Source organism: Agelaius phoeniceus, chromosome 14, assembly GCF_051311805.1.
Source record: "Agelaius phoeniceus isolate bAgePho1 chromosome 14, bAgePho1.hap1, whole genome shotgun sequence".
NCBI lineage: Eukaryota > Metazoa > Chordata > Aves > Passeriformes > Icteridae > Agelaius > Agelaius phoeniceus.
In genome coordinates, this window is record NC_135278.1 from 15,548,059 (window position 1) to 15,570,787 (window position 22,729).

At 61.0% G+C, this 22,729-nt stretch overlaps 2 protein-coding genes across 2 annotated transcripts; one reads left to right on the forward strand and one right to left on the reverse strand.

Moving 5' to 3' along the window:
- Window positions 1–2,921: 2,921 nt before the first annotated feature.
- LOC129125650 (phosphatidylinositol 3,4,5-trisphosphate 5-phosphatase 2-like) lies at window positions 2,922–11,701 on the reverse strand. The gene is made up of 26 exons (XM_054641168.2): window positions 11,357–11,701; window positions 10,784–11,204; window positions 9,854–9,917; window positions 9,151–9,283; window positions 8,951–9,068; window positions 8,738–8,875; window positions 8,509–8,596; window positions 8,301–8,387; window positions 8,051–8,158; window positions 7,848–7,962; window positions 7,588–7,694; window positions 7,292–7,394; window positions 6,728–6,924; window positions 6,337–6,454; window positions 6,134–6,230; window positions 5,828–5,966; window positions 5,651–5,750; window positions 5,312–5,400; window positions 5,009–5,090; window positions 4,820–4,909; window positions 4,621–4,737; window positions 4,450–4,538; window positions 4,205–4,292; window positions 3,881–4,036; window positions 3,691–3,772; window positions 2,922–3,612 (listed from the first exon to the last, which is right to left on the reverse strand). Exons 2-26 carry the CDS (start codon window positions 10,918–10,920, stop codon window positions 3,066–3,068), a joined length of 3,189 nt encoding a protein of 1,062 aa, XP_054497143.2. The 5' UTR covers window positions 10,921–11,204; window positions 11,357–11,701; the 3' UTR covers window positions 2,922–3,065.
- Window positions 11,702–14,734: 3,033 nt separating this feature from the next.
- On the forward strand, window positions 14,735–22,648 carry ARR3 (arrestin 3). The gene is made up of 18 exons (XM_054641476.2): window positions 14,735–14,964; window positions 16,209–16,258; window positions 16,650–16,680; window positions 16,994–17,054; window positions 17,387–17,431; window positions 17,703–17,902; window positions 18,012–18,071; window positions 18,315–18,382; window positions 18,660–18,795; window positions 18,876–18,960; window positions 19,068–19,140; window positions 19,627–19,764; window positions 20,162–20,245; window positions 20,508–20,531; window positions 20,609–20,661; window positions 21,101–21,110; window positions 21,918–21,920; window positions 22,201–22,648. The coding sequence occupies exons 2-18, from the start codon at window positions 16,242–16,244 to the stop codon at window positions 22,298–22,300; spliced, it is 1,188 nt and encodes a 395-aa protein (XP_054497451.1). The 5' UTR covers window positions 14,735–14,964; window positions 16,209–16,241; the 3' UTR covers window positions 22,301–22,648.
- The last annotated feature ends 81 nt before the right edge of the window (window positions 22,649–22,729 follow it).

Sequence of the window (22,729 nt, forward strand, 5' to 3'; positions counted from 1 at the left end):
GTCCCCAAGCTGCTGAGGACATGAGGGACCAGGAGATTTTGTTTCCTCTTCCAACCTCTGAGTGCAAGGGAGCACAAAGCTTTGAGCCTGACCAGAGCAGAGCTGCTGCAGGATCAGTGTTCGTGACACAGGTCACCAACCAATTAAGATATGGAGAAGACAGTACATAAAAGTTAATAATCAAGTGTGAAAAATGCATGAGGAAAAATCCTGAGCAGCTGTGGACTGCTGGACTGCTTAGAAGAGAGCACAGGCACCCAGCTTCTGGCAGCTGACACAGCCTGAGCACAGTCAGCAGTGGGATTTAACCATTCCCAAGCACATTCCTTTGAGGATAACCACTGAAATATAGAAATGCAGAAGATGACATATGGCAAGTTATATCTTAACAAATTTCTTGCTTCCTTATCTTAGTCACAACCAAAATCAGTGATTGAAATTAATGAATCACATTGGTCTAGCCTGAGGATACATCACCACCAGCCCCATTCCTATTTCTTGCTGACATTCCTAGCCAAACTATCCTTGGCTGTGGGATTTTGAGGAGAGATTGAGGTTGGGACTGATTGTTGGAGGAGGAGATGGAAGGCACCGCAGAGGAAGGATGTGGAGCTGGGAGATGGAAGGTGCTGCAGGAAAAGGAATTGGAGCAGGGAGATGGAAGGTGCTGCAGGAAGAGGTGATGCTCTTGTTCTGCCCATTTTGTGGATGTACAAGGAACACTGCAGAACTCCTTATCCATGGCAGGCACATCCCCCAGGGATGGTGTCTTTGCAGTGGTTTTCCCCAGGAAGCAGCAAGGGGGGTCCTGGAAAAGGCAGCAATAGCCATGGGGCAGTGGGAAGGGGCAGGGGCCAGCCATGTGACACATGTTGAGGGCACATGATGCCCTTGGCCACAGAATTGGCAGCTTTTCCCTGGCTCCTGGTCCTGCAGATGTTCCCAGCCAGAACTGTCCTTTGGCCCCACTGGCAGCACCAGTCCTGGTGGGATCTGAGGGCTCCCCCAGCCCTGGGGATTCATGGAGTTGTTGGAAAGGCTCCAGTAAAATGGAGGAGTGGAACAACACCAGAGCAGAATCTGCCCTGGAGCCAAAGTCCTGCTGGTGGACAGGATGGGAATGGTGGTGCTGGGGACCATGGAGCAGCAGCAGGAGCTCAGAGAGGGGAGGTGAGAGCGGATTTTGGAGCAGCTGCCAAGGGATGGGTGAGCTTGGACCGGCTGCTGCTGGAGCATGGGAAAAGCAGGGCTTTTCTCCTCGGCTAAGCCCTTGAAAATTGCAAAACAAGGAGAAATTATGCAAAACATCCTTCAGAAGGACCCTTGTCCCTGATCGCCACGTGGTTGGTGCAGCCAAAGCCCCGGCACAAGGGGATGTGACCTAATTCCAATCCTTCCCCTCGCCTGGAAGAGCAGCCAAGGCACGCTCTGCCGGGACACCTCCCCGGGGACACCAGCAGGGTCGGGCGTTTCCCTCGCTGTCCACCCCATCCCCTGGCCCGAGGTGACCCTGGCAGGGTGGGGGTGAGGGTTCCCTTCCAGCCTTGCTGGGCTGGCCCTGTCCCCACCTCGCTGGGAGCAGGCAGGAGCCCACGGTGTCAGGCTGAGCCACAGCAGCTCCAGGGCAGCTTCAACCCATGATGAGACAGATTTGGGGGATGGAGAGGAGGATGAAGGAGAGGAGGGGGACACGCTGGGGCAGATGAAGGCCTTCAGTGACAGAGGAAAGAGGTGGCATGTTAGAGAGGAGGAGGCGCAGAGGGCTTTGGGGGTGGTGGAGGGCTGGTGAGAAGAGGCTGACCCCGACCCTGCACCCACCCAGCCCAGCCCTGCAGATCCCATCTCTGCCCTCGCCCCAGAGCCCAGCTGCGACCTCGTGACAGGGCAGGGCTGTCCCTCCCGGCTGTCACCAAAGAGGGGCTGTCCCGGCTCACCTGCAGACCGGGGCGGCTCTCAGGAGTGGGGCCCCCACGGGGACAGCCTGTTCCCCTCGCGGGACGGGGCCATGCCCGGGGGCTGCGGGCGGCTCTGGCCCTGCCGTGCTGAGTGTGCCCGCTCCCGCTTCCCGCGGCCGGGAGCAAAGTGCCCAGGGAAGGCAGGGCTGGAGGCGGGCAGAGGCGGAGGCAGGAGCTGCCGCAGGGCTCAGCCCCACTGCGCTCCCATCCCTCTGCTGCCCTCGCAGGCTTTGGGCCACCTGCAGCCCCCGGACATGGGGCATGGTGGCCTCTCCCATGCTGTCACAGCCCTTTTCCCAGGAAAGGAGAAGGCTCCTCAACCACGAGGGCATAGCCCCTCATCCATGGGCACCGTGTCCCCCCGCCCGTGGTGACCACATCCCTCTGCCCATCGGGACCGTGGTCACTCAACCACAAGGTCCATAGTCCCTCACCCACAGGCTGTGTCCCTCTGCCCACGGTGACCACGGCCCATCTCTAATGGAGACCACAGTCCCCCAGCCACTTGGGTCGCAGTCCCCATCCCTGGGGCCCCTCGCCCGCCCCAGGACAGCCCCGCTGCCCCCGGGGTCCCGCAGTGCCCGCAGCGCTGCTCGCTGGCCCCCAGCCCTGCGGGGCGATCCTGGGGACAAAGGTGGCCACTGCCACCTTGAGGCCAGCCCGGGCATCGTGTCCCCGAAGCGGAGCCACCGCGCGTGTGGTGCAGCCAGGACACGGCCGGATCCCCGTGTGTTTGGGGAGTGCCCCTCTCCCTGTGCCGAGCAGAGCGGGCGGGTCAAGGGCTGTGACACCCGTCAGCTTTGCCATGGGCAAGGACAGCCGCGAGGGCTGGGATGTGCAGGATTCCCATGGGATGCAGAGAGCTGTGGGGCAATGCCTTGGTGCTTTCTCCACCTGGCTCGGCATTTTTTCTCCTTGCCTTTTCGCAGAAGCAGGTGAGCAAACACACACCCGGTCCCTGACGCTTTATTCTGGAGAGTGAGAGCAAAGGGAAGCGGCGCAGCGGCCTGGGGAGCTGTGCTGGAGGGAAATTCCTCCAGGAGCACTGAGCAGGGCTGGGCAGGAGGGAGCAGCTCCGAGGGCACGGGGGTGCGCAGGGCACAGGTGTCGCTACATCCTGGCAGGCTGCGGGTCGGCGGGAGGAGCTGGCTGAGCCTCCAGCTCCAAGGCACCGAGCGCTCCCCGCTTCCCGAGCGGCCTCGGCGCCTCCCGGCAGGGCCGCGGTGGCGGCTCCAGGACGGGCTGGGTCTGGCGCCGTGGGAGCTCCTGCCTGTCCCCCCTGCCCTGCGGGGACACCTGGTCCGGCTGGCTGAGGTGAGTGGCCGCATACAGCGAGCAGTCGCCCAGCCCCAGCGCGTCCCTCGTCAGGACGGCTGATTTGGGTCTCTTGTGGTGGCCAGCTCTGGGGGGGCTCAGGGGATGCCCAGGCATCAGTGGCCCACAGCGGGGCCGGCCACACCACGGCTCCTCCTCCGAGGGTAACGGGACCCGCGGTCCAGCGGGGCTCCGGCAGCGCTGGCCCCCGGCCGGGCCCTCTCCCTGCTTCCTGGGGGCTTCTCCGGGGGCCGGGAGCCACGCGTTGGGCACCCCCTCGAAGATGAAGTAGGCAGGGTTGGTGTAGCCGGTGGCCGGCTCCGGGAGGCTGCGGGGGCGACTCCTGCGAAGCGCACGGAGGGAAAGGGCTCAGCATCCCCCCAGTCTGGGGCTGCGGCACGGCCGAGCCCGCCCGGGGTACCTGAGGCGCTGCGGGGCTGGCTTGGGGCACGTCGGGGGCTCTGCCGCCGGCTCAGCATCCTCCTCCTCAAAGCTGATCCACTCTGCAAAGGCAGCGAGGTCTGGCCTCACCCCACGGCTCGGGGCCAGAGGGAAACGTGGCCCAGGATGTCCCAGGGCACCGGGAGGGGGCTGCGAGGGGCCGCCGTTACCGTAGAGCCGCTCGCGGGTGCCGCTCCGGCCCCGGGGGACCCGGACCCGCATCCAGCCGCGCACGGAGCCCGTCTCCTCGCCGCGGTGAAACAGGAACGTCTCGAACTGCTGGGCCGTGCTGCCGATCGCTGACCTCAGGGCCAGGCAGCACTCGCCTGCGGGCACAGCGGGAGCCCCCCGTGAGCAGCAGCACCCGGAGCAGGGTGGATGCCAGGGTCCCTCCTGCCAAGCTCCAGCTCACACCCAGCAGGCTGTAACCTGGGGGGCTGTGCTTGGCACCCCCCTGCCACCATGGTGGCCCCAGTGTCACCATCCCCACGTACCGTAGGACTCGCAGCTCTCCACGCCCTTGATGCTGAGGAGCAGGTGCTGGTCCCCCAGGTACTCCAGGTCGGGCAGGATGGGGTTCAGCTGTGCACAGAGAGGGGAGGCTTGGGGGGGCTGCCAAGGGGTGAGGGGCACAGGGAGGCTCTGTCCTGGGTAGTGGTGACAGCTGCAGCTCCCCTTGGGGCTCAGGGCACAGAGCCAGAGGCAGGGATGGGGATGAGGATGCTCCAGGGCTGCGCACCACAGGCAGATGCTTGGAGGACCAGCCCAGCTTGAGGAACCCAGGGATGTCACAGTTCTGGAAGGTGTTCTCCCCGCTCCGCTGCACCTCTGGAGGGGACAGAGGGGCACACAGCTCCAGCCAGGCCAGGTCACCCCCACAGCCACGCCCAGCACCCCAGGCACCCCTCACCCTCCAGGCAGTAGGAGTGGAACTCGATGTAGCACTTGCTGCGGCTCGTGGTTTTCAGGATCACCTCGATGCTCTCCCACTCAATGCAGGCCAGCGCCTCGGGGCCAGAGCCAGGAGCTGCAGGCAGGTCCTGGCAGGTCAGGGTGTGCCAGGGCTCACCCCAAACCTGGCCTGAGAGGTGACAGACTCCAGCCCTTACCCTCCTTGGGCACAAACTGAGACGTCACTCCCACCTCAAAGGTGGCAAAGACAGGTGAGTGGTCACTGGTCACGATGTCATCAGTGCAGCCTGGATGGCAGGAGGGACAGCTTGGGGAGGGTCCCAGAGCCCTGGGTCCTGGGCAGCACTGGCCACCCCTGGCTGCTGTGTCCCCAGGGTCTCACTCACCGTAGGAGTTACAGACCACGTGGGTCTCTGGGTGTGACTTCCACAGGATGCGGTCACACCATGAGGGGACATTGATCCTCATCTACAAATAGAGACAGCAGCTGGTCCAGCAGCCTCTCAGGTCTGGGTCCCCCTGCCCAGAAGAGCACCCCAAAAAGTGAGTTCCATCCTGCCCAGACTCTGTTTTGGTAGGGAACGGGCTGATGGAGCTGTGGGGACCAAGCATCACCACGCAGCCCCCTCAGCACCCTGCTGTCCCTATCCCCAGAGCTGTCCTGCTTCAGGGGGGCCTCTGGAACTCACCCCTGTGGGCTTGGACTTCTGCCACACGTAGGTGTCCCGGGTGCCCCGCTCGTACCGGTACGTGGGAGGGAAGGAGATGTCACCCTCACCTGCAATCAGGAGACACAGGTGGCATGGAGGCCACAGTCCCTGCCTGTCCCCATGGGGTGTCATGGTCCCCACAGCAGGCTCACACCCGTGGCCCAGTGCACACCAAGGTCCCCCAGGCTCTCAGCACCTCGTGCAGGGCTGTGCTAGGAGAGGTGACCTTGAGAGCTGGGGGTGACATGGGGGGGTGCTGTGGGGACTCTGGTGGCACTGTCTCAGTGGGAGGAGCAGTGCCCTTGTCCCCACACTCACTGAACTGCAGGAACACCTTGTTCTTCTCCCGCTCCATGTTGAGCTGGTCAACAGCCAGGAGGGCTTGAAACTCCTTCTTGACGATGTGGCTGAGGATGTCCTGTGCCAGGGAAGGGACAGTGACCCCCCAGGCTCCTCTCCCCCTGCTGTCCCCAGGCTGGCAGTGCAGGGTCCCACCTGCACGTCCATGTCCAGGCGGTAGTTGAGGTCCCCGAACCAGAAGAGGTGGGTGAAGCGCAGGGTGAGGTCGAAGCCCCCCAGACGTTTGTCCCCCAGGGCCAGGGAGTGCAGGATGTCACTGTAGTTCTGGTTACGCCTGCAGGGGGACAGCAGCACAGCATGAGCCAGCCCGGGGACACCCTACTCTCATTCTGTTCCTGCCAGATGGGGACAGGGGCAGCCCCACAGCCCCTCAGGGCTCCTCCAGCCCCCTGAGAACCCACCTGCCCCGTGGCAGCCCCACCCTCCCCATCCCTGCATCACCTATGGGTCTTCTCGCTGCCGGAGGCCAGGTGGCAATTGACGAAGCCAAATGAGGTCCCATTGAAAAGGAAGGAGACGCCCACAGCTCCCTTGTTCCCTGCAGGGATGTGCCACCACTGAGCTCTGGGAGAGCCCAGGGATCCTGTGCTGGCCCTCAGGCTGTCCCTGCCTCGGGGTCATCTCCCAGCCCATCCCCTCCCTACCCAGGGTGTTGGCAATCCCGGTTTTCACACTGGAGGTGTGGACGTGGCTGATCCGCCGCTGGTGCTCCGGCTTCACCAGCACCACGATCTTGATGCTCCACAGGCACTGCAGGGCCACCTGTGGTGGGGCAGGGGGTCACTGTCCTGTCACTGTCTGCCTGGCCCCCATCCTGCCCCACGGCCAGGAGGATGGGGTTGGACACACAGGTAAGGTCAGCATGACCCTGACCCCTGGGGACAGCGCTCATGGGGACTGTGGAGCACAGGATGTTCACAGGGCTGATTTGGGGGGGGGGGGGGAGGACCTGGGGGTTGGGGTGGGAGCTGTGGGGTGATGGCTGCTGGTACCCAGCCCCCCAGGGCTGCCAGGGCTGGCTGTGCCTGCTGTTACCACTCTGTAGTCGATGGCCATGAGGGTCTTGAGGGAGGCGCAGAGGAACTCGACCCACTCGCGGTCGCCCAGGGAGTTCTCCTGGGTGCCAATCACGTAGATGTCGTGGGGGATGCAGGCTGTGGTCTCGTCCTGCGTGCGCCCCAAGCCCCTCGAGGTCAGCCAGGAGGCCAGGGAGCGGGGTGGGGGCGTGCTGCCTGCAGGCAGGGACACGTGTCACACAGAGGGGACGTGCCAGCACCCTGAGCTCCTGTCCAGCACAGCCCTGCCCGTCTCCGGGAGCTGCCTGCCAGCCCCGTGGATCAGCTGTGTGCATCCCAGGCTGCTGCTGGGATTTACAGCACAAAACCCTCATGATATCCCTGTTCCTCTGTCTCCCCAGCACCCTCCAAGTGAGTGGATCACCAGAGGACAGACAAAGCCCATGGCAGCCAGATTGGTTCTTCTCCAGCCCCCTCCTCAAACTGACCAGCTCGGACCTGAGACACCTCCCAAAACCCAGCCAGGCTCACAAAGCGTCACAACAACCTCCCAGGACAAGGCCACCTTCTCCTGGCCCCTTACCCATGTTCCATGTCCCGACATACACCGAGATGATCTCAGGCTCATCCAGGTTGGAATGCTGGATCCTCATCAGCTGCAGCAGCTGGCAAAAAGCCTCTCGCTTCTGCAGGATGGTGAGTGTGTCTCAGAGACATGGGGAGCACAGCACCCCAGATCAGGTGGGCATCACCCCCAGGTGTAGGAGCCAGCTTGCAGAGGTGGTCACAGTCCTGAGACCACTGATTTGCTGCTTCCCACATTCCCAAGGGCCCCATATTCCCCCAGAACACTCTGTGGGCATGGCTGGTGCTGCTCACCCGGGCATTGGGGAAGATGAAATCCCTGCTCAGGCTCTTCTGGTTCTCACGGACACACACCAGCCTCACCTTGCTCTGCACACTCTGGTACTTGATCAGCTGCAGGACTGAATGATGGGGGTCAGGGGGACATGGTGGCCCCCATTGCCCACCACAGGAGGTGTGACAGGCTGTGTGGCCCATCCCCGTGGCATCAGGCCTATGGCAGGGAACCCTACAGCCCCAAAGAATGCCAGGGGCAGCCAGCAGCAGCCCCTTACTTTTATCCTGTGGGATCACCTCCTCCGGGGAGCCGCTACCCCGCTTGGTGACGGTCACTGTCCCCGACTCCACGTCCACCGTCAGGGCCGCACGCTGCGACTTGCCCACCTTCACCTGCACATGGGGATGTGGCTCTGGAGGTGCCCCCACACCCGCCTCACCCACCAGTGACACCGGGGTCCCTCCGTGTCCCCAGGCTCACCTCGAAGTTCTGCACAGCCAGGGGCCTGGCAGCTGGCAGGGGGGCCACGGCCACGCTGGGCAGGGCCAGGTTGTGCCTTGTCACTGTCTCCTGCAGCGACTTCAGCACCTGCCAGAGGGACAGGCACTGTGCTGGGGGCACTGGGACAACTGGGAGCCCTGTGCTGCCACCAGAGTTTGGGGTGGCAGAGGGGTTAATTTAGGGGAGGGGGAGCTGTGCCTCCCCCTGCACCATGACTGGGGTCAGGCACCTTCTTCTCCAGCGAAGAGAGGAGGTGGTTGACAGTGGAGATCTTGTTGAGGAGCAGCTCCAGGTCTGGGTCGCTGCTCAGGAAGCCCTGAAGGGGAGGATGGATAGTTTTGGAGCAGCACGGTGGCACTGGAGTGATGGATTCCTCGCTGTGGGTCTGGGCTGCTCCACAACGTGTGGAGGTCCCTGGGGGCTGTGGGGACACTCACCTGCTCCCTGGCCGGGCTGCGGGGGGACACAGGGGGGTCGAACACCCTGGCCAGGGTCTCCAGACCCGCCAGCGTGAAGTCGATCTCACTGCAGGGGAGGAGAGAAGGGGCGGTGTGGGCGTTTCCCGTGCCTTGACGCGACACTCAGCCCCCGAAAGGGGACGGGGGCCAGGGGGTGGCCCCGGGCGGTGGCCCCGCTCCAGCCCCGCCGTCCCCAGGCTGCGCTGACCTGTGCAGTGCCCGGCAGGCGGTGGCGAGCGCGGTGCTGAGGTGCCGCAGCTGCGGGTGCCCGTGGCACAGAGCCTCCAGGTCCTGCACGTGGTGGGTCAGGTACTCGGCCATGAATCCCATGAAGTCACTGGCCGGGCTGGGAGAGGGGTGGACATGAAGATCCCGCCTGGGCACGACCGCCCATCTCCCGGGGCGGGCAGGGCTGCGTTACCTGCTGTGGACCTGCTCCTGCAGCCTCTGGTGCAGCTGCTGCGGGATGTGGGTCCGGCTGGAGGGGGCAGCGCCGGGACACGGCACCGTGTGCCCCCAGCCTCGGGCATCCTCGCCGTCTGCGGGCAGAGTCAGCAGCTCAGCGGGACCCTCCCCTCCCGCTGCCAGCCCGGCACAGCCCCCGGCCCCTCCCCGGCTCACCCGAGTCCTCCTCGGGCCGCGGCCGGGGCACGGCGTGCAGCAGGGGGGTCACCAGCCCGTTGTTGGGGTGCTGGTAGGCACCGATCAGCTCGGGGAGGCTGCGGAAACACTTGGCTTGGATGCCCTGGATGGTCTGGGGAGGCAGAGAAGGGGGAAGCACCATCACATCCCCTCCTCTGCCAGGGCAGCCCCAGCCGGCTGGGTGCGGTGGGTCTGTCCCTCAAAATGTGCCCGTGGTGAGTTGGAAGGGCCAGCTGGACACCGGACCCATGGAGGGAGGAGCATGGGGACATCAGCCTCCTTCAGCAGGCAGGGGTGCTCCCTGCGGGCACACAGGATGCTCTGTTTAGGGGGCAGGAAGAGCAGCTGCAGAGAGCTGGGTACCAGGAGAAACCCTGAGGGCACATGGAAGCGAGGGCAGGACAGACCCCGCGTGGGGACAGGCACCACGGGGCTGGCTCTGTGTGGTCAGGCTGTGACAGGGCGTGTGGCAGGAAGGGACAGTGTCGGGGTGCTGTGCAGAGGCAGCTCCTCCCGAGCTGGAGTGGCTGCAAAGTGCCCGCATCCTGCAGCTCGTGCAGAAAACAAACCACAGGCTGGTGCCACCTCGCCGGGGAGGGGGACGAGCAGCCCGGGCCCTGCACAGCTGCATCCTGCCCACACCCGGCTCCCAGGCACCGCCCAGGCCGGGGGATGCACCCACCTGCACGGAGAGCAGCCCCTCCTCATCGGGGAGGATGCGGTAGGTGTAGACGTGCCTCTGGAACCTGGAGAGAGCAGGTGAGGGCCCCGTTCTGCTGCCCTTGGCAGTGCTGGGGGCCCAGCCCTGAGACAAACACCCCATCCCCTCTGCAGGGAGAGGAGCTGAGCCAGCATTTCTAGAAATAAATCATCACCCCCAGCTCGGAGTCTGCGGGAGGATGTGCAGTGTCCCCCTGGTCCCAAACAGCCCAGGACAGCCGTGACTCCCCCAGCACTCACTGGGCTACCCACAGAGCCTTTGCCATGCTGCCTGTGGGGCCAGTGCCCATCCCTGCCCTTGCCACCATCCTAGACTCTGGCTCGTGCCCCACACGCCCAGAGCCCGAATTTGCAGTTTGTCCCACACAAAGAGCCAGGGCAGTGAAGGAAAGGGGGTGCATCCTGCCAAACCTGCCCACACAGACATGTGACAGCAGGCAGGAAGGGTGCAGAGCAGGAAGGGTGCAGAGCAGGAAGGGTGCAGAGCAGGAAGGGTGCAAGCAGCAGTGCTCTCAGGGGCTGCACACCTGGTTCCAGGTGTGGGGATGGCAAGAGACCCCATCTTGGGGGCTGTAGCCCCAAATCCCCAGCAGGGGAGATGCTCACAGGCCAGCAGGCAGCCCAGAGCAGCTCAGTGTGCCCCGGATTTGGGGTTACCCATTCAGCAGCCATGGTGCTGGGCACGGCTGTGGGCCCAACCCTCATCCTGCTCCCAACCCGGGGATCACCCAAAACCCTGGTGCCAGGGAGCTGCCACCCCTCCCACCCCACCCACATCCCTGCAGCTCTTCTGTGAGATTTTGGCGGTGCCTGGAGCAGGGAGAGGCACAGAGGGAGGCAAGCAAGGGACAGAGGCACAGAAGCCTCAGGCAGAGGCGGGGCAGGGACTCACAGGAGGCACAGGGCATATGCCCCCTTCACCGACTCGCTGTCCCGCACCAGGAAGGAGCCGTCCCGCCCAGCCTTGGCCAGCAGCTCCTCGGCCACCACCTGGCTGATGTCGCGGTGGTACCAGCGCGCTGCCGCCATCCTGCCGAGCCCTGTCCCCGTCCCGGCTCCACATCCAGCTCAGCAGGGGCCGCTGGCACTCACGGGGGCTGCTGGAGCGGGCGAAGGAGGGGGTGGCGTGGGGACACTGGGTTCCCGGTACCCGAGCGTGGTGCTGGCTGCAGGTCCCGGAGGGTGATAGGGGGCCACCGAGGTGATGCTCATGGGGACAGGGTGCCCTGCGACAGGGCAGCGTGGCAGGAGTAGCCGGGGGGCAGCTGGGGGAGGCTGGGGGTCCGGATGATCCTCATCACGGGGGCTCCAGCCTGCAGGGAGCACGGGGGCAGATCAGCGAGCGCATCTCTCCTGGGGGCAGGTCACAGGAAAAGCGGCCCTGGGCCACCATCCTGCCGTGGTGCGTGGGAGGACAGGCCGTGCTGGTGGCACTCAGGGCTCCGACCCCACCCGACACACTCACCGTCCCTCTCAGACGCCGTGCGGGGCTCCCGCGGCTCCTGCGGGGTGCTGCGGGCAGCGAGCTGAGTTTTCGGGGTTCAGCCGAGCGGAAGCGGGGCTGTGATGCTGCTGGGCTCCCCCGGTGGTCACACCGGCCCCGGGGTCCCGCAGTGCCCCCGCGATGCCCTCGGTGCCCGTCCCACGGGCCGCTCCCCCCGCTCGCTGCTGCTCGCTCGGCACCGCGGCGGCCGCGCTCTTCCTCCTCCTGAGCGCCCCGCTCTCCCCGGCCCCAGAGCGGCCTCCTCGCTCCTCCTCCAGCCCCGCTACCGGGGCCAGGCAGCGGCCACGGGGGCTCGGCACGGCGGGGACAGCGGGGACAGCCCCGCGGCGCGCCTGCCTCCACCTGCTCCCTGCACATCCTCCCCGGGATGAGGCATGGGCAGAACGCTGGGAAAAGGCACTGCCAGCGGTGCAGGGTGGCACAAAGCCCCTGAAATATGTTTGGGGTGGTGGGCAGGGCTGGAGCTGCCCGCTCCTGGGGACCCGCTGCCCTCCTTGGGGCCGAGAGAGACAGAGCTGCGGGCACCGGGCACCCACAGTGGCTCTCGTGTCACCACAGCTGTGTGTGCCCGCCTGCAGGGAGGGAATTTGAGTTCAGAGGCTCCCGGGAAGGGGTCGGGAAGGTGGGAGACTTTTCCCAGCAGGACAGGTTCGGACAGCACAGCAGGTCCTGGGTGCGGCCCCAGAGGTTTTTACTCCTCGTGGCCGGGAGCGAGCGGGGCCCACACGCGTGTGGTGGCTCGGGCTGCCAGGGTGATTAACAGCAATTAATTACAGATGAGCAGCGGCCACCGTCTGCTGTCCAAGTGCCTGGCAGCTCCAGAGCTGCTCAGGAGATAGATGGAGAAGCAGATTCCTGCTGGAGGAGGATGAGGATAAGGATGAGGATGGAGCGCTGTGCCAAGCCATGCTCCTGGCTGTTCCTCACTCTTGGCACCACTGCACATCCCTGCAGTGCCAAGGGACTGTTCCCCCCACCTCCTGCCCCAGCCCCCCAGCACAGATGTGCCAAAACCACCTGTGAGGCTTCCTCCTGGCTTCCCAGCCTCGAGAGGAACCTGTGGCCAGGCCAGTGAGAAGCTGGGCCCCTTGGTTTATTTTGGGCTGGTGTTCTGGTCACACAGCAGCAGGTGCTTCTCTGCCCAGCCCCTGCCCTGGGGACACACAGAGGTGGCAGGTTTGTGTGGGGCTGGACACATCCATCCTGCTGGAGCCCCAGCCCCAGCAGCGCTGCTCCATCCCGTTACTTAACAGCACGGCAGTAATTCCTGGCAGGCGTGGAGGTGCCTGTCTCCTGATTAATGCCATCCACGCCGCTTAATCCGGATCAGGGGAGAAAGCCCAGGAGCTCTGAAGGGCTTTGGGAAATCAGCAGTGCCTGCTCTGAGTGTTTATGTAAGGTGGCCGTGGTGTGCAGTGCCAGAGGCATCTGGCAGCTCTGCCAGCACCTGAGCACAGGTGAAGTTGGGAAGGCAATGTGGGCTCACCAGGGCCAGGCTGATGGGGGCTCTGGCTGCACCAAGGCTCCCTCCACAGCCTGTGGGTGCAGGAAGCCCCGTGGCCCTCTCCTGGGAAGGCAGGACACTCCATTGGGACAGAGGGATGAAGCCACCACACTCCACCAGCCCCACACCCATTGGTGATCTGCCCCTCTGGAAGTGGCTGAGCAATGCTTTACACAGAGCATGTACCTGGAGGGATGGTGGGATGAGGAGATGAGAGGAACCTCTGGCCATTCATTGCACAAGAAGAAGCCTCTTTCATTTCCCTATTATTTTGAGCTCTGCTTCCTTCCCCAGTGCTTGGTTTGGAGCACAAGGAGAGCGTGGGAAGGGATGTGGGCTCTGCCCATCTCCCCACTGTTTTGGGGAGGGGAACTATCTGCTCCCCAGATTGGGCAAGGCTGAATCCCCCCAGCTGGGATTAGGCTGAGCTGAAGGGATGCAAGGTGAGCCCTGCCCTCCACCTCACCACACTGTGCAGACCCTGCAGAGCCCATGAGTGGCCCTGGTCACAGGACTTTCATTAAGAGAGTAATGAAGAGCCACAAACAAAGCACAGGATTAGGTGCCCCAGGCACAGTGGTGGGGGCCCTGGCCAGGCTGAGGGTGCCCAAGTGGGGCTGCCTCCTCCTCCTCCTCCTCTTTCACCTGCCAGTGTGAAGGTCACAGTTCACGTGTCCCCCTGACTGTGGCAGAAATAGCGCCCATTAATCTGGAACCTAAGCAGCTCTCCTGTGTGCAATTAAAGAGATCACAAGTCTCAGCCCCAGGGAACGTGTGCTGGCAGCTAAAGCCCTGGCAGTGGGACTGCTGGGCATGGCATGGCATGGCATGGTGGCTCCTGGTGGCCATGGGGGAAAAGGTGAGCTGTGTTTGGGAGGATCTGGTACCCAGGTGATAAATGTTGTTGAGCTGATGCAGGGGCCTGGGAGGAGGCACAGCTCCTACAGGGCTATCCTGATCCCAGTGCTCAGCTCTGGGGGTTGAGCCAGAACCAAGTGCAGCCCCAAAGGAAGGGCTTGAGTGGTGCTGGAGGTGAGGAGGGTGAGTGGGACATTGCTGGAGCAGTCTGTAGCTGCCTTGTTGTAGCTTGAGCTGTCCTTGTGCCCCATCCTTAGAGCCATTCCCTCGGGGGTTATCCCACACAACGGTTGTGGCTGGGACAGGGTTGCAGTGGGGATTCTGCTTGCCTGGCAGCCATAAGGTAGAGCCACTTTGGGCTTTCCACAGTCTCCTCTCTGCTGCAGCAAACCTGGAGTTAATGATGCACTAATTGGGTCAGGCAAGGCCAGCCTGGAGTTATGAAATGATGCTGGGCTGGGCAGGCTGTGCTGGGGACAGTGGCAGCTGTGTGTCCCACCCGCCAGGGGTGGCTGGTCCTTCCCTCTTGGTTCAGGGAGGGTGAATCCTGCCTTCACCCCATCCTCCTGTACAGCAGTGTCCCCATGGGGAGGGTGTCCTCTGTGCCCTGGGCCATGGCAGGTCACCTCTAGGTGAGCAACCTCATGGGCACCTTGGCCATGCAGGGAGCTGCTTGTGCCTCCATCCTTCTGTTATCCAGCCAGGAAGGGGAGGGAGAACTCCAGGCTGGTCCCTCCTCTGCCACCTCCATCCAACCCCATGCCCAGACCCATCCCATCTCCCCTTGCCATGGGAGCAGCTGCAGAGAGCCCCTGAGTGAATCCACACTCCTTCCCACCGGGAGCAGAGCTTCCACCTCAATTACCATCACCTTGCTCCTAAGCCCTCTTTGCCAATCCCTCTAAGCTGCTTTCCCAGGGCTCCAGCAAGAGATTGTATTTATAGCCCACTCTTACTCATGCAGCGTCTCCCCAATTAATCAACTAATAGGATTCTTCCCTCAAGTCCCTCTCCTGGAGCACTCACAGACACACAGCCCCCCCCAGCCCCAGCCAAGGCTGAGTGGGCGAGATCAGATGCCAGGGGAGGGACAGCCAGGGGGGATATAAGAACCTGCAGCACTGGGAGCAGCCTGTAGTGACTGGGTGGCACTGGGAGCTGCTGGGAGAGGAAGAGGAGAGCGTCTGTCTGTCCATCCAGCTGCTAGGTGAGTGCTGCCTGCTCTGCTGCCTGGGCCCTGCCACGGCTCCGGGGCTCTGAGGGTTTGGAAAACAGGGCAAGGACACTGGTGCTGGGTTGTGGCTGGAAGGAGGGTGGTTTTACAGCTGAAAAATGGGAAAAATGTGGACAAAAAGGATTCCAGTGTGGCCAAAGGATGTGGTGGAAGGGTTGGGTAGTGGCATGGGACAGCTGACCCAAGCCAGGGAGGGTCCAAGTCCTCTCTTTGGGGCTTGGGAGATGCAGAGCAGGAGTTCAGCTCTCCTCCCCTCCACCTTTCATTGCCTCATCCCCAATTCCTGGGGTCTGGAGCGAGCCAAACTCTGCTCCCACTCCCTTTGCACCTTTTCACCCTGTGAGGATTCCAAAGCTTCACATCCCACAGCACCCGAGGACCTCAAAGATCCTGAGCTGGGGACTAATCTCTTGTCTTCCTGTGGGGAAGAGACTAATCCCCTCACTCCCATGGCCATTTCTTCTCTCTCACCAGCTTCCCTGAGGTTGTGTTCAGAGGCAACACTGTCCACGTGCCCCTGGGGCTTAAAATCCTGCCTGGGCTTAAGCTGTGCTCATGTCAGAGCTGCCTATCCCTAAGAGGCTGAGCTCATCCCATTTAATATCCCAGAATCAGCTGATGATCAGTGGGATCTTTACAGGTTCCTCCTGGACACAGGCTGGAGCCAGCAGAGCTTGGGCAGGGCTGGGCAGCTCCAGCCCCACTCCCAGCATAGAGGGTTGGGAATCAGGAGGGATCCTGTGCCCTGAGACCCCTCTTTCCATGGGACAGTTGAGCTTCCCTTGACCTTTCTCCTTGAGTTTTCCTCACCTTCCTGTGAGTGACAGAACAAAACAAGCCCATTCCTACCACTGAGCCATGATAGCCAATTTCCAGGAAAAACTATTAAAATTGAGACTCTAGAAGACCTTTTGTTCATTTTCTTGCCTTTCCCAGTCTTGAACCTGCTCCATGAGGAATCACTCCTGTGCTTCCTCTTTTCTGGAGCAACCCTCTCTCACTTCCTCCCCTTTTTGGCTGGGAACAAGGAGTTGGCTCAGCTCCCATGTGCTGCCCCAAAGGCAAACCTGGAGCTCCTGAGCTCTGCAAAGGTGGCAGTGCCCTGTCCCGAGGGCTCTGCAGTTTGTTGGGATGTGCAGGATGTTGAATGGTGGACATGGCTGGAGTTGCCTCTTCCCCAGTATCTCATCCAGTGCTTTCCCTGTTTCTCCCCACAGATTTCCTTGTGGACATTCCTGCACTGAGTTAAAATGGCAGACGGATCAAAGTAAGTATCTTTATTGATTTATTTATCTGGAATTGGGATGGAGCAGGGCAGGAGGAGGAGGAAAGAGAGACCCCAGCTCAACCCAGCTGCTGCTCCCAGGGGCTGGAATGTGAGCTCCCATGGAACTCTGTGCTGTTCTTTCTCCCTTGCCTTTAAGACACAGAATCCCCCCACTCCTCCATGGTCACCCTGAGCTCAGGAGCACACCTGGGGCAGCCACGCAGGGTGGGTTTGGCCCTGAATTTGCAGGACATGGAATTCCCCAGGGACTGGACACCCTGGTGTGGCTCTTGGTGATGCAGCACATTTGTAGGGCAGCCCATCATCTCCCTGTGCCCCAACCAGCCTTGTCCAAGGCATTCCCAAACATTCACCTCTGTTTTCTCCACAGGGTTTTCAAGAAGACCAGCCCCAACAGCAAGGTGAGTCTCTGTGCCCTGTCCCCTGATGTGTCCAGCCCAAGGTTTTGGCTGGGCTGGATCTGCCCACAGGATCCAGGCTGGGTCTGCCTTCCCTTCAAAATCTGATTGATTCTTGGACCTGCCATGATGACACTGCGGGACTGGCTTTTCAAAACAGAAATTAAAAAATACCCTGATACAACCCCTTCAAGGTGATTCTGGTCCAGCCTGGTGACAAATCCCGTGACACAACCCAGGGCTTTGAAATTTGGGCCAATTCCATGGCAAACATTAACTTGTTTCCTCCCTTCCTTTCCCCATGTGCTGCCTCCAGCTCTCCCTGTACCTGGGGAAGAGAGACTATGTGGATAACGTGGATTCAGTGGAATCTGTAGGTGAGTGGGCAGTGCCCAGCACTGAGAGGGAAGTACAGGCTGGGCAGGCCAGCCCCAGTGTCTACCAGGCTGCTGGTAGAGCAGGAGGAGCAGCTCTGGAGGAGTGAATGCCACGTTTCCTGCAAAGATCCTTAGGAAAAATAGTGGGGAAGTCCCTTTGCAAAACAACCCAGCCACACTGCTGGAGGAGGCATCACCATCCCCCTTGGTAGCAGCTCCTTTTGTCACCTTCCAGCTGCAAAGTGATTATTTTGGTATAAAAAGCTGTGTTTTAGCAAAGATCTTCCCAGGCAGCTGAGCTCACCGGTCCTTCTCCTTTTGCTTGTTTGCAGATGGTGTCTGCCTGATCGACCCAGAGTACCTGAAGGACAGGAAAGGTATTGATACAGAAATACAGCATGAGGGGAGGGGATGGGATGGAACCAGCCCAAAGCTGGGGCTGTGCTGAGGTTAAAGCTGCTCCGTGTCACCTACAGCTCGTTGTCCATCAGGGCCACAGCAGCAAAGGACATGAGTGATCCTGTTCATATTTAGTGTCTGAGGAAGTCTCATTTCTGCTGAGAAGTTTTCAAAATAGTTTTTCTTGCCTCTTTGTTCACCCCCTGTGCCTTCCCTGCCCTCTCCTCACCCCTGTCCTGCCTGGCTCAGTGTATGTGACGCTGACCTGCGCCTTCCGCTACGGCCGCGATGACCTCGACGTGATCGGCCTGACCTTCAGGAAGGACATCTACGTGCTGACCACCCAGCTGTACCCCCCCGTGCCAGACCAGGCCCCCAAAACCCTCACTCCTCTGCAGGAGAAGCTGATGAAGAAGCTTGGGGAGAATGCCTACCCCTTCACCTTTGAGGTAAGGGCTGCTCAGCCCCTCCAGGCCATGAGGCTCCGTGGTGTCACCAGGGCTCAGCTCTGAATACACCCTTTATTCTCTTTTTTCTCTCCTTCCCTGCTCTGCCCAGATTGCCACCAACCTGCCCTGCTCCATCACCCTCCAGCCCGGGCCAGATGATGTGGGAAAGGTGAGCTGCTGTCCCCAGCCTGTGTCCCCTGGACCATCCTCCCTGGGAAGGGATTTGAGTTGTGGGGTGCTAAAAATGAGAATTGATTCTCATGGCCCATGGGGTGAGGGGTGGGAAGGGAGGATGGCTGGAGTCCAAGCCAGGATCTCTGGGAATGCAGTGGAGGAAGGAAGGAACAAAGGGAACCTAAAGCTCAGGCAGCTCTGAGCCCCTCCTGCTCAGTGACCACATATGTTCCCCCAGGCCTGTGGCGTGGACTTCGAGGTCAAAGGATTTTGTGCTGAAAATCTGGAGGAGAAAATTCACAAGAGGTATTTTCAGGGGATCCTATTCTCCCTTTTGGCACTAAAACTAAACCACAGGATCTTTTTGGGGTGACCAGCTGAGGGGTCAGGCTGAGGGTCTTCTGTCAGCTTGTGCCATGCTTGGATGGGGAACTCTGCCAGAAACTGGGGCAGTGATCCCTGTGTCAGAGCCAGGTGAAACGTTCACCCTTTGGCTGGAGACACTGTGAAGACCCCAGAGAGTCCCTGTGACGCCGTGTTGACACTGTGGGGGACACTGGGGGTGCCACCTGTGTCCCCACAGGAACTCGGTGCGCCTCATCATCCGCAAGGTGCAGTTTGCCCCGCTGCAGACGGGGCCGGCCCCGAGAGCTGAGACCACCCGGCAGTTCATGATGTCAGACAAGCCTCTGCACCTGGAAGCTTCCCTGGACAGGGAGGTCAGTAAGGACACTGTCCCCTCTGCCAGGGATGGGGACCACGATTTCTGGTCACATCACTGAGCCTCTTCCCCTTGCAGATCTACTACCACGGAGACCCCATCAATGTGACCGTCAACATCAACAACACCACCAACAAGGTTGTGAAAAAAATTAAGATCTCAGGTGAGAGAGGGAAAGAAGGGACATGTCCCAGCACCCATCACTGACAGAGATGGGGACTGTGAGCCCCTGCCATGTCACTAACACAGCTCCCCCTTGTCTGTCCCCAGTGGATCAGATCACAGATGTGGTCCTGTATTCCCTGGATAAATACACGAAGACTGTGTGCGCCGAGGAGATAAAGTAAGGGATGAGGGGCCAGAGGTGAAGTGGCATTTCTGGGAGGGAGGAAGAGAAATGAGGAAGAGGAGGAGGATGGGACAGAGGATGTGACAGTTTTACACCAAGCAGCAAAAATGTCTGGGTTAGAAGAGCGGGTGCAGAGGACAGGGAAGGCTGTGGATCACGTCCCACCAGCACAAGCTGGTGGTGGCTGGGAAGGTCTCTGGGGAAGGTGCACAGCTGCTCCCAGGCTTCTTCTTCTCCTCACTTTGCATTTTTGAGGCCAGACACAGCCTCTGCCCCCCTGAGAATGAGGAGGGAGGGAGCAAAGGTGGTGGGGAGAAAAAAGAAGTGGTTGTAGAGAGGAAAGAGAGGAGGGAACGAAAGGAGGAAATGGCCCAGCAGCTGCATGGGGAGGGCAGGGCTGGCCCTGCACAGGTGCCTGCAGTGATGCTGAGCACCCCCACGCTGGGGCTGGCTCTGAGCTCTTCTCTCCCACCCTTCCAGTGAGACTGTGGCCGCCAATTCCACCTTCTCCAAAACGTACTCGGTGACCCCCCTGCTCTCCTCGAACCGCCAGAAGCGAGGCCTCGCTCTCGATGGCAAACTCAAGCACGAGGACACCAACCTGGCCTCCACCACCATGTGAGGGCTGCATGGGCTCCCCCTGCTCCCCAGCATGCCTTCCTGCACTTCCCCCTGCTCTGGGCTCCCACCCTGAGCCCACCCCATCCAGCTGGAAAATGTAGAGATCTTGTGACATTGTCACCTCTCCATCCCATAGGAGAGATGTAGCTTCCCAGTTCCAATGTTGTTCAAAGCTCCTGAATCCCTCTGCAGGGCTGGAAGGGGCCTCCAGAAACTTCTCTGCGGCTTCCCCCAAGTGCTCTGCCCTCTCTTCTCCTGCTCTCCTCCCCTGCTAAATCCCAGTGCACCCCACATGGTGCAGGACACAAATAAACCCTGGCACTGCCATGGGGGGAGTGGATGGGGTCTGAAGGCAGCACTGCCCTCTCACTGTCCCCCTCTGCCTTTTTCCTAGCCTGAGACCTGGCATGGACAAGGAGGTGCTGGGTATCCTGGTGTCCTACAAAGTGAAGGTCAACCTGGTGGTGTCCCGAGGAGGGTGAGGCTCTGTGGGCAGGGGGATCAGGGGCCATCAGCTCGAGCTGTGCTGGGGGGTTTTGTACCCTGGGGAAATGAGAGGGCACTCACACCATGGGCCCCCTCATCCCTGCCCTGCTCCCCTGGGGTCACTGGGCTGCTCTCTGACCCCTACACCACCACCCCTATTATCAACCATCTTCCACCTCAATATAAAGCACAGCCTAACACCTCCCCTCCTCTGCCTTGGCTCATTTCTTGTCCCTTCTCTCCTGCTGCCACAGCATCCTGGGGGATCTCACTGCCAGGTAAGGGGAGCTGCCTGTGGGGCTGGGAGTGGGGCTGTGCTGGGCAGGATCCTTGACAGAGCTGCTTTTCCTTCCAGTGATGTTGGGGTGGAGATGCCCGTCATCCTCATGCACCCGAAGCCTGATGACTGTGAGTTCTGTGTAGGATGCTGCCAAAAATCAGCAGGAAAGAGGCACTTCTGGTTCAGGGGAAGCTGGTGAAAACAACTCTGGTGCAGCTGCCCCAGTGCCAAGGGCCCTCTGTGGCATGGGCACAGCTGTCCAGCTCTGCTGGGCAGGGTTGAAGCAGTTTTCCCATGGGATGGGCACAGTTGTCCAGATGTCCTGGAGCAGGGTTGAAGCAGTTTTCCCATGGGATGGGCACAGCTGTCCAGCGGTGCTGCACCCATCCTGTGTCCTGGAGCAGGGTGGGAGATGTCCTCCCCATAGCACCCTTCCCACTGTCCCTCTTTCCAGGAAAACACCCACGCACTGAGGAGAGCTGTCAGTTGAAATGTCCTTTCTGTATTAACCTGCACATCTTTTCTCTTCCCCATCCCTTTCTCCCTGTGCTTATCCCTGGACTACAGCTAAGCCAAGGTAAAGAGATGTTCCCTCTAGCACACAAACCACACAGATCCATCACAGATGGATGTGACATCCCAGCTTGAGGTCACATCCTTGGATTAAACCACCCAGGCCTCAAAGCCCTGAGCCTGTGTCACAGCAGCCACTCTCCCAAATCCTGAGATTGGGATGTGTTCTGAAAACTCCCAGGGCTTATTTGACAATTGCCTTTGCTGCAGCCACACCAGCTGCAAGGCCAGGCCTTGCCCTGTCCCTCAGAAGCAGCTGGCAGTGTCTTCCAGCCACAAGTGCCATCACTGGACAAGATGTCTCCATGGTCTTGGTCCCCACACAGATTTCCCTGGGCAGCTGGAAGTCACATCCCTGAGCCCCTGAACATTCCCCAGCAGCAGAGGCCTCTTCTCCTCCCAAATCAGCTTCTTCCAGCTGAAGCCACAGCTGGGATTTCTTCCTTCTGGGCAGCTGCAGTGCCAAACCCATTCCTGACACCATGGCCCCACCACAGGCTTTGTGTCTGGTTACACCCTGCAGCAGGATGTGAGCACTGGGATTTGGGGCCTGGGAAATCAGGCTGCAACTCCAGGCTTTCACACTTGTCCCTTTCACACCATCCCTTTCCCAGCTCAGTGACAACATTTAAACTTCCAGAGAGGAAATCTCTTGGTCTCTATCCACCATGGCTCCATGTAGGTTTTGCCAAATCATTTCACATTCCCAAACTTTTGGAATCTATTTTTCTGACTCTTTTTTTTCTGTTTTCTCCCCCACTTTTCACTTTGTGCTCTCCCTTGCTGTCACTCGCTGCTCGCCTTTCTCAAGGAGGTAACTCAGCTCTTTGTTTTCCTATCCTTACAAATGCAAAATATTGTGTGAAAAACTACTAGAAGTTGCAGGCCAAGCTCCTTGGGTTGTGCAGGCTCACAGTGATGGGGCCTGGGTTTGTGTGCTGGGGTCAGGCTGTGCCTCACACTGACCTGACTGTTCTGAGTGGGGTGACAGGGCCGGGGTGACCACTGTGATGTCCCCATCAGGAGCAGGGTTTGGGCTCATCAGGGATTTCCCCTCCTCCTCTGGGCTCACTGTGCTCTGCTGTCCCTTCCAGCGAGGAGGACATTGTCATCGAGGAATTTGCTCGCCAGAAGCTCAAGGGGGAGAAGGATGATGAAGATGAGAAGGAGGAAGCTGAGAAAGAGGAGAGCTAAGCTGACAGCCCCCCACACCCCAGTTTGGGACACACCTGCCTGTGGTGTCCCCACTGTGCCACACCTGGCACAGCCCCCTCAGCCCCCCACAGTCCCCATAGGTGCCCCCTCCTGCCCCACTCCAAGCCCTGGTAGTGGTGGTGAGAGCTGCTGCAGCTCCTCCCGGGCCCACCACGCTGCAAAGCCCCACGGTCCTCTCTGTTCCCACGGGTGCCAGCACAGGGACAGGGACAGGGCGGGATGCAATGGCCCCGGCCGAGCGCCTCACCAGCGTGGCTGTCACCTGCCCGTGACATGTTGTGCACAGCTCTGTGACATTGATACCAATAAACCCACCCGGTGGCCCGGTGCAGGCTCCGTGTTGTGCTGGGGTGGGGGGGAGCAGACGCTGCCTTCGTGCAGGGGAGGGGAGGACGAGGTGCTGCAGGA